Source organism: Gracilinanus agilis, chromosome 3 (assembly GCF_016433145.1).
Source record: "Gracilinanus agilis isolate LMUSP501 chromosome 3, AgileGrace, whole genome shotgun sequence".
Lineage (NCBI taxonomy): Eukaryota > Metazoa > Chordata > Mammalia > Didelphimorphia > Didelphidae > Gracilinanus > Gracilinanus agilis.
The window spans coordinates 536509-546506 of record NC_058132.1 but is presented as its reverse complement, the minus strand read 5'-3'; the positions used below and the strand labels follow the sequence as shown (position 1 = coordinate 546506).

At 62.9% G+C, this 9998-nt stretch overlaps 2 protein-coding genes across 2 annotated transcripts; one reads left to right on the top strand and one right to left on the bottom strand.

Moving 5' to 3' along the window:
• Nucleotides 1-933: 933 nt before the first annotated feature.
• On the top strand, nucleotides 934-1920 carry LOC123239256 (proline-rich protein HaeIII subfamily 1-like). The gene has a single exon (XM_044666510.1). The coding sequence runs from the start codon at nucleotides 934-936 to the stop codon at nucleotides 1918-1920; it is 987 nt and encodes a 328-aa protein (XP_044522445.1).
• ZNF497 (zinc finger protein 497) lies at nucleotides 1441-8388 on the bottom strand. Its single transcript, XM_044667030.1, has 2 exons — nucleotides 6535-8388; nucleotides 1441-1559 (listed from the first exon to the last, which is right to left on the bottom strand). Exon 1 carries the CDS (start codon nucleotides 8149-8151, stop codon nucleotides 6829-6831), a length of 1323 nt encoding a protein of 440 aa, XP_044522965.1. The 5' UTR covers nucleotides 8152-8388; the 3' UTR covers nucleotides 1441-1559; nucleotides 6535-6828.
• Nucleotides 8389-9998: the final 1610 nt, after the last annotated feature.

The following is a 9998-nucleotide window of genomic DNA, read 5'->3' as shown; positions in this document are numbered from 1 at the left end:
CAGGGCCGCCCGCCAGGCGCCCGCGGCTCCGAGGTGGCTGACCAGGAGCGCGGCCAGGTCGGGCCGGTCGGCCTGCTCCATCGGGCCCCAGGGCAGCCAGCCCGGGGGCCCCGCCTCGCGCACGGTCAGCTTGAACTTCTTGAGTTCGTGCGCGGTGAGCTCGTCCAGGTACCGGGCCAGCCTGCACGTGCCGCCTTCGGCCATGGCCCCGCCGCCGCCGCCCGCCCGGAGGAAGGACGAGGCAGCCCTGGGCGGTGACTGCTCCAAGGCCCCTTCGCCCGCCCGGTCCGGCTCCGGCTTCCCTCTGCCGTCCTACGCCCCTCCCGGCACTCCCCGGGCCGGAAATGAGGGCGCCGGGCCCCGCCTGCCAGAGGCCGGGCCCTGAGGGGGATCGTGGGCGGAGAGCCTCCCCGGGACGCTGTGGGGAGCGCACTGGTCCGAACCGGTCTCACAGCAAAGGAGGGGGAGCCGAGTGACGCGGGCTGGGCCACACCTGGGGATCCCCGAGGCCCCACTGCCTCCTCCCTGACCCCCCCCAGCCACTCTCGGAGCCTCAGTTTCCCTTCTGCCTCCAGACCTCCAGCACGAACGCCAGGGGTTGGGCCCAGACGCCTTCTCCTCTCGGGGGCAGCAGCCGCCCCCACTTCTTCAGGCTCTCGGGCCCTCTCCAGCTCCTCCTGGCCCCCATCTCCCGTGGCCACAGGAGGTCTTTCTCCCCGAGGAGGCCAGTCCTCAGACCCTCCCCCTCCCGGCTCTCTCCCTGCTGCCCCTACAGTCCTGCCCGGGACTCCTCCACCCAGGGCCGAGGAAGCGGTCTCTAGACTCCACGCCTTTGCCCTGGCCGTACTCCCTGCTTGGGATGGCCTTCCTCCTTCCTCCTCCCCGTCTCCGGGGGTCTCCAGAATGCCACCTCGGGGGAGCCCCTCCCCTGCGATGACCTCCAAGCGCTGGCCTAGATGTGTGCCTGTGGAGACGGGACTCCCTCACCCAGAAGGCCCAGAGCTTGGCACAGGGCCTGGCGCATCCCCCGAGGGATCATCTCCACCCTCCCAGCCTCGAACCCAGCTCCAAGCCCACTGCCAGGGCCCCGGGGCCGATGGCTCCTTCCTTCCTCGCCCTCAGCATTCTGGGGGATCCCGGCGCCTCCGCCCAGGGGTCCGCCGGAGACGCGGCTGGAGGGGCCTCCCTCCCCCATCCTCAGGGCCTCCCGCCCGGCCCGGCCCGGCCCGGCCTGGAAAAGGCCTCCACTTCCCCTTCTTTGCCCCTCCCGGTGCGCTTCTTCTCGCCCCCCAGCAGCTGCTCTCTCCGCGTGGGGCCCCGTCCCCCGCTCCCTCCCCGGATCCCCGCAGCGGCTCTAACCCTAAGCCTCCCCCCTTCCCGCCCTGCTCCCTGCAGGGTCCGGGAGCCACAGACTTCCAGTCAGCACCACCGAGCCTGGACAGAGGGAAGTTTACTGAGCACTGGGAGGAGCCCAAGCCCCGCCCACCGCCGGCGAGCGCTGCTCCGGCGAAGATCGCTCCCGCCTCCGCTGCGCGGCTCCAGCTCCGGAAACCCTGCGTCTGCCAGGGAGAGACAAAGACAGAACTCAATAGCGCCGCCCGCCGGGGAGAGCCTGCCCGCGCGCACCGGGGCCTCCCTTATCCAGGCTGCAGCGGGAACAGCCCGGTGGAGTCACAAGAAGATGTCAGGAAGGGGGAGAGCCGTGGGGGCGTTTCTTTGGCCCGCTGCCCACAAACACCTCCCCGGTCTCAGCCCACAGGCCCGGCCTCCACCTTCGTTGGCCCCCTGGCCTGCTCTCCAGGCCCCAGCCCGGCTTCGTGCTGGACTCTGCAGGCCCAGACCCGCCAAGCAGCCTCTCCTCCCAAAGCAGTGACCGTTGGGCCACATCGATCTGGGCTCTTGGGAGTTCAGAAGACCTGAGTGCAATTTGTGTGAACCTGGAAAAGGCAACTAACCTCTGCCTGCCTCGGTTTCCTCACATGGGGTCAATAGTGTTATAAACAAAAAGGGGGGGGGGGTTCCTAGGGAGATGTAGATATAGAGTGATGTGAACATATCTATCTGTATTCTCCCTAGCTGCAGATGGAGGAACACCAACCCCGATCACCCTGGATAGTTGTCATAATTGCCCCTCTCTCTGGAGAGGTTAGGTGGATGGGTAACCCTTTCAAGTCCAACCTGGCGTTGGATAGATTGCTAGAGGGCTTTGATTTGCCTTGGGTTACATTTGGTATCTGACTGCGTTGACTCCCTCCCCAAGGGTCGTGATATAAGGACCACTCAGGAAGGTACTTGTTAAACTCTATCTATAATCAGGGAAAGGATAAACAGGACAAGGACTGTGGATGGGAGACCCTATCAACCTATTATCTATAACTAGCTGACAACCAGGACTGGAGGCTATAGGTCTAGTAGCAGGTGGAGCTTTATTCTCCACTACACCTCTGGCCCAGCCTGGCCACAGCCAAGCCAGAGAATAGGGACTGCTATGGATGCAGCTGTGTTGATGATCTTATTCTCTCAGCTTTCTCACTATCAGTGTTTGGTGATACACTAGCTCTCACAGTCTTCAGGAAATATTCAGATTCTTCCTACCCTCTTCTTCATAGACCTCCCTGCCTCCCTTCACCACCCAGAGACCTAAAGACCTAAAGAGCCCAAAGACCCAAGACCCAATCCAAGTGGCTGTCAGGGTTATTTATACTGCCAGGCCAACTGACCCTTGCCCCTGGTTCACAGCACCTGGGAACATTCTGAGTCTTCTAACTGCCATCCCTGTCAGTCAAGGTGGCATCCATCACTTCCCAGGATATGAATATAACAATAGTGAGCTCCCACACCTACCTGAAAGGCTCAGATAAAGAACTTTTTAATCCTTAGAATGTCATGTAAAGGCTAGTTATCATGATGGTCCCTATGAAGGCTCCATATCTAGGCCTCCAATCCCCAACTGCATGTTCTGCAGACATCTTAAACTCAACATGTCCAAAACAGCTCATCTTTCTCCTCCCACCAGGAGAGGTGTTACTGTTGAGGCCCTGAATCCTCCCAGTCCCTCAGGGTCATCTAAGACCCCCCCACCCCCAGGTCCAATGTGGTGCCCACCTCTTCAGTAGCTGGCCAGTTTCACCTCTGCAACATCTCTTGTTTTTTTCACCTGTCCCATCTCTGGCCACTTTTTTTTAAAACCCTTAACTTCTGTGTATTGGCTCCTTGGTGGAAGAGTGGTAAGGGTGGGCCATGGGGGTCAAGTGACTTGCCCAGGATCACACAGCTGGGAAGTTTCTGAGGCCGGATTTGAACCCAGGACCTCCCGTCTCTAGGCCTGACTCAATCCACTGAGCTACCCAGCTGTCCCTCTGGCCAGTTTCGCCTCTGCAACACCAATGCTCCCCCTTTCTCTGACCTTCATCACCCCACACCTGGACTACTTTGGTAGCTTCTCAGGATGGGGAAGTACTCCGGGCTCTTCCCATTCCAGGCCATCCTCCCTTTGATATGAAAATGAAGGTTCTAAAGCAATCAGCCAGGAGTGAGGAGCCACTACTCAGCCATCTTTAGGAGGAGACACATACCAGGGCATTATGGGACAACCAAATATTCCCCCGGGAGCCTGTGACCACTCTCCCACCAGGACCTGGGCTCTGAGGGCCAAATTCTGCCCCGCAGCGGACATTCTTCAGTGGGTTCCTCCCAGAGCCACGACTCTTAAGTCCAGCCTGCCCTCAGCTCCCAAGATACAGACAGTGGCAGGAGGGGACCCTCCAGAGCCTGCAAGATCCTTCTCTCTTCCAGGGGTTGTTAAAGAAGGTCTCTCCCATCCCCCATGCAGTTCCTCCAACTCTTCCCCCATGGCCTGCCCCATACAACTCCCCTTTTCATTTGGGCCCCCGAAGGTGGACGTCCTGCCTGGCCTCACCTCAGTGCTCAGTGGACTTCCAGCCTTGGTCAGTGGCAGAGGTGGAGTCTTATCCTGCTCTGGGAGAGGGTGCCCAACCCCAAATCGGACCGATTTACTCTACGCACGGCCAGCACATGGGCTCCTGGAGGGCAGGCTCCCAGCACGCACTGGTGTTTCCTGACGGACCAACCGGCTTTGCCAGGGGACTGGGTGCAGGGGGGCTTTACTCAGGCCTCCTCCTCTGCTCGGGAACCAGCCTGAGGGGATTGTCTCCCCAAGAATCCCCCCCATGCTCTGGGCCAAGCCCCAGCTATTGTCCAGAGCTCCCAGGGGATCTTCTGGGGGCACCAGGCGGCGCTCGTCACTCCCCGCCCTATTTGGCAGCCCCCGATGGGCTGCGCCAGCCTAAGCTGCAGGGGTGGCACACCAAGAGGTTTGCAGTGGCAGGACTGAGTGACCCTGGGGGTCAGGCAGGAAGGAAACGGGGCACGAGGCCACACAAGGCTGAGAAGAGGAGAAGGTGGTTTCTGGGAGTCTGACTGGGAGAGACACGGGAAGCTGGCGCGGCGTCCAGTCTGAGATGTCCAGAAGGCAAGTGGGGCTACGGGGCTGTGGCTCAGCCGGAGGCAGGGACTTCGGGGACCACACAGATCTCCAAGCAAGCCTAGACGGAAGGACAAGGCCTAGGACACAGCCTTGGGGGGCATTCGGGGCTCATGACCATGACCTGCCTAAGGAGGCCACAAAGGAGCCTGGGAAGTAGTCGAGGCTGCCGAGAAACGGGGAAGCTGGCCAGAGCCAGGCTCCGAGGCTGCCCAGGGCCCCGCGTGAGCCTGGAGAAGGGCCATGAGCCCTGGCCCGGGTTCTGGAGGTCCAGAGCCGAGGAAAGGCCATCAGGGAAGAGAGTTCTCAAGCCTGGCGGCTGCTTCACTTCTGCTCCAAGATTCCCAACCCTTCCTAGGACTCAACGGAGGCTCCACCTCACCCAGAAAGCCTTTCCTACTGCCCGTGGCCCTCCCTGGCACCCAGGGCTGGTTCTCCCCCACAAAACCGAGGCTCCCCAAGGGCAGGAATGGCCTCGCTTCCGGGGCTCTGTGCCCTCAGTGTCCAGGACATGGGCAACACTAGACAAAAGGCACCCAACGGAACTCAGAACCCCAGAGATGTGGGGCTGTTTGATGGCCCGAGGACAGGGCTGGGGGCTGAGCCAAATGGGCACCTGTGGGCCAAGGCTAACAGAGGGAGAGGGAGACAAAGGAGTGACAGGGGGGCAAGCGGAGGGCCCTGCTCCAACACCAGGAGGCTGGAGGGCTGCTGGCTCTTCCTTGGCTGGAGGGGAGAGGGCCGAGCGCCAAACCCTTCCCCTTCCACAAAGGGCTCCCCAGCCCCCCCCAGTAACCTTCCAAGGGCAATGGAAGCCCAAACTCGAGGGCCCAGATACTGGGCAGGTGAAGCTGAGGGAGAGGCTGGCAGCATCATGGCACTCCTCAGCTAGATACCCACGAGGAAGCTGCCTCACCTGGGTCTCAGCTTTCTTCCCTGTAAAATGGGGATAAAATCCAGGCCCTCCCTCACAAGGCGGATTTAGGGCTCCCGTGAGAAGCACCCCAAACGTTTTAAATGGCAGGGAAATGTCCGTTCTCATTAAATCTCTGTCCACAGAAGCCTTAGTTCTCGGGGGCCCTGGATTCCAGTCCCGGCTCCACCACTTAGATACACGTCACTAGAAGAGTCCCATTGCCTGCGCCTGTTTCCTAGTGGTTGTGGGAATGGAGAAAGGCAGCCCCTGGGGGTAAGCAAGGCTTTCGGGCCTGTGAGGGTGAGCCCCAGGGGCCTGCTGCGAGGGCATCTTTTTAAAGCCCTTACCTTACCTTTTGGAATCAATACTAAGTACCGGCACCAAGGCCGAAGAGCAGGAAGGGCTAGGCAGTAGGGGTGAAGTGACTTGCCCAGGGTCACCCAGTTAGGAAGAAGTGTCTGAGACCAGCCTTGAACCCAGGACCGACACTGTCGTCTCTAGGCATCCCCAGGCCTGGTTCTCAATCCACCCCAACCAGGTGCCTTGCCTCCCTTCTCTCTCTTACTCGTTACAAGCCGGCTTTCTCCCGGGTCAGACCGGGAGGCCAGGGCCCGCCGGGGCCTCTCTGGATCCGCAGCGGCGCTATGCCCAGGGCCCTGCTCGTGGAAGATGCTTCTTGACCTGTTTGTCTTCCGCATCCCCCCAGGCGGGCAAAGGCCAGGAGCTTCGTCCCAGAATCGTGCCAAGGAAGTCCTAAAGAGATGCGCTTAAGAAGCCCGGCCACCGTCCCCTCCCTCCCCTGGCTCTGCCGCCACAGCCTCACCCCGAGCCCTGCCCCTGTTCCTGGAAGGATGCCTGGAGCCCACTGTGGCTCCCTGGGCTTGGGGGGGGTCTCCCCATTAGAGTGCAAGCTCCCCGGCTGAGAGCTGTGTGTGCTTTGGGGTTTGTCCCCTAAATTCCGGCCTGGTGAGTATCTAATCCAGGAAGCCCCGCGGCTGGGCAGGTACCACAAAGCTCAGGATTCAGCCGTGACGTAAACCCAGGGAGCCTGCCTGGGAACAGGGAGACGGAGGCATTGAAAGGGCTTCTGCAGAGCTGGGCTCAGGACACTTACCTGGGAGGCCGTGGGTAGCTGCCGCGGACCCCGAGCGTGCAGGAAGGTCTTCCGAGGGGAGCTCGGGGAAGGCAATCATTCACTCTGGTTGCGGCAGACACGGCTTTATTGACCTGGGGCCACCTGCACACCCCTTCACACACATTCCGCCCTTCGGCTGCCAACCAGGGGGAGCCGCGTCTCACCGTCACCCGGCCTCTGGGGAGCGGAAGGATCCCACGACAGTCGTCGCTTCCTCAGTGCGTGGGGGCTGCCCCGAGATCCCTCCATCTGCCTCCCTCCTACAGCCTGTCCTCAGCCCTCAGCCTGGGCGTCCTCAGGATCACTGCTCCCCCTGCGACCACCTCCGTGTCTTTTCTGGTGCTCGTTGAGGTTGGAGCGATGGCTGAAGGGCTTGCCGCACAAGCCACACTTATAGGGCCTCTCGCCGGTGTGAATTCGCTGGTGGCTGATGAGCTCCGAGTTTCGAACGAAGGCCTTGCCGCACTCACTGCACACGTAGGGCTTCTCCCCCGAATGGAGTCTCTGGTGCTGCCGGAGCTCCGAGCTCCCGCGGAAGGTCTTCCCGCATTCGCCGCACACGTAGGGTCTCTCTCCCGTGTGGATCCTCTGATGGTGAACGAGGCCCGAGCTGCCCTTGAACGTCTTCCCGCACTCACCGCACTCGTAGGGCTTTTCTCCCGTGTGGATTCTCTGGTGGCTGATGAGGTTGGACCTCTGGCTGAAGGCTTTCCCGCACTCGGCACACTCATGGGGCTTCTCTCCGGTGTGAATCCTCTGGTGCTCGGTCAGGTTCGAGATCAAGATGAAGGCTTTCCCGCACTCCTGGCATTCGAAGGGCCTCTCCCCGGTGTGGATTCTCTGGTGCTGAATGAGCTGCGAGCTCTCCCTGAAGGTCTTCCCGCACTCGTGGCACGGGTAGGGCTTCTCTCCGGTGTGAATCCTCTGGTGCTGGCGGAGGCCCGAGCTGCGCATGAAGGACTTCCCGCACTGATTGCACTCGTGGGGCTTCTCCCCCGTGTGGATCTTCAGGTGTTCAATGAGGTTGGAGCTCTGGCTGAAGGCCTTCCCGCACTCGTTACACTCGTGGGGTCTCTCGCCCGTGTGAATCCTCTGGTGCTCGATGAAGTTGGAGTTCCAGTTAAAGGCCTTGCCGCACTCCTTGCACTGATAGGGCTTCTCGCCGGTGTGAATCCTCTGGTGCTGAATGAGAGTCGTGCTCCTGCCGAAGGCCTTGCCGCACTCCTCGCACCGATAGGGCTTCTCGCCGCTGTGAATCTTCTGGTGGTGGATAAGCTGGGAATGGGCCCGGAAGGCCTTGCCACACTCGGGGCACTCGTAGGGCTTCTCTCCGGTGTGGATCCTCTGGTGCTGGATGAGGTTGGAGCTCCAGGCAAAGGCTTTTCCGCACTCTCGACACCGATAGGGCTTCTCTCCAGTGTGGACTCTCTGGTGCTGAAGGAGGTAGGAACTCTGACTGAACACTTTCCCGCATTCGGCGCACGTGCATGGCTTCTCCCCCACGTGGCTCCTCTGGTGTCGCGTGAGCTCCGTGCTGGCTTCGAAGCTCTGATGGCGCAGCTCACACACGTGGGCTCTGGATCCGGGGGGGACCATCTTCTGGGGGCCCGGAGCGAGGGCCACGTTGGCGTCCTGCCCGGCTCGGGCACGAGCCGGCTCTCTCCGCTCCGGGGGAGGCTTCCGGGCTACTCCGGGCCTTTTCCCCAATTCTCTTTCCAGAGAAGGGGATTTCTTGAGTCGCTCCCCCACGCGCGGCCCCAGCCGCCTCTCTGGCCCTCCCAAACGATTCCAGGCTTCTCCGAGCTCTGGGCCCGGGGCAGCTGCTGGTCTACCCTCTTGCCGCTCTCCTCCTCCAGACGTTTCCCGCCGGGGAGCCCATTTCTGGTCCTCGTCTGCACGCTCGCCATCTGAAAGCCAAAACAGAAGCCCTCGACATCTCCCGGACCCCAAATACCCCCCTCGCGCCCGTGGCCGTGCCCACCCCAGAGGAGAAGCCGGACGGAGGCCCTGGGGAGGTGCGAGCGGGAGCGGGACAGGGCTGAGGACAGGACGGCCAAAGGGGAGCAGTCCCTGGCCCCCGAGAGCGAGTGGCCCTGGGGAAGCCAGAGCAAGGGCACGCCCCCCCCCAAGGCCTCTCTTCCCTCACCTACCTGCGCTCCCTGCCCCCAGCTCATCCCCTTCTTCGAGCCTGCCAGGCACGTCGGGACTGGAACCTGGAAAGCAGGGTGCAAAGGAAGGGAACGTGAGGCCTGGCCTTCCTCCCCAACAGGCCGAAGGGCCTGGAGGAGCCCAGACGACTCGCTGGGCAGTCCCGGGAACTTCCAGGGAAGCCGCTGGGAAGAGGGAGGCGTTCGAGGCTCTGGGGCACCAGAGACGGCCCGCTGGCCCGTGGGTGGGACAGGGAGGCCTAGCCCAAGGCAGCGGAGATGCCTGGCAGGAATGGGGGGCAACCATTGGCCGGCCATGTGCCAGCGGCCTCCTCCTCCCCCAAGCCCCCTGGCGTGGGGAGTGACCTCAGTGAGCCTATTCCCAGTGACTGGTCACTGCGGCTCTGGGAGAGCCCCTTCCCTGGAGGGGACTTTGGGGCGCAGCTTGCTGGGGGGCCCGAAGCCCAGGAGGGCCAACCAAGAGACCACTCCTGGCCAGGGCTGGGAGCATGCCGGGGGAAGGCCATTCTCCAGGCAGAAAGTAGAGGCCACAGCGAGAGAAGGGGGACACCAGGATGGGCAGCTGGCAGGAAGAGCGCCCCAAGCCAGAGTGTGGCAGCAGGAGAAGCTCCCCAAGGTGGGGCCCAGCAGGCGCAGGGAAGAGACCCGGCCTAAGGACTGCCCGGGCTGGCCTGGCTGCCGCTTGCCCGCAGAGCCCAGGCAGGACGGGAAGGGCAAACGCTGCCCATCCGGCCGGGGCCTCCTCACCAAGCCCAGCACCGGTGGGACCCCAGGGCCCTCTCTCAGACCAGGGCTGCCATGGCTGCTCCAGGGGAGGAAGCGGGAGAGGCCAGAAGACAGGAAGGGGCGGGGCATCCAGGGAGGCCCGGGGTCCGAGTGGACCACAGAGTCCACCCCAGAAGCTTCCCCAGGCCGGGCACCTGCCGCTGTCCATTCTCAGTTAATCAGCTTCTGTGCGCTGCCTCAGGGTCCGGGGCGGAGAAGCGCCTACCTGAGGGGCCCCCGCCGAGGCGGCCCGCTGGCCTGGGAGATCCCGGGCCCGGCACGGCCCACAAGTCATCGCGGACTCTGGTGTCCGGCGGCTGGGGCGCCTCCTCGGGGGGCAGCTGGGGACCAGGAGGAGGGCACAGCTGCAGAGGGGGCTGGAGGGGCGCCCCAGGACGTAGCCCCGCCCCCTCTCCTCCTGACCCCTCCCACCCCGCCCTCCAGCCCCGCCCCAGTCAGCAGCTCCCGCGGCCCAGCCCGCCTAGCCCCGCCCCCAGGCCCCGGCGCCCC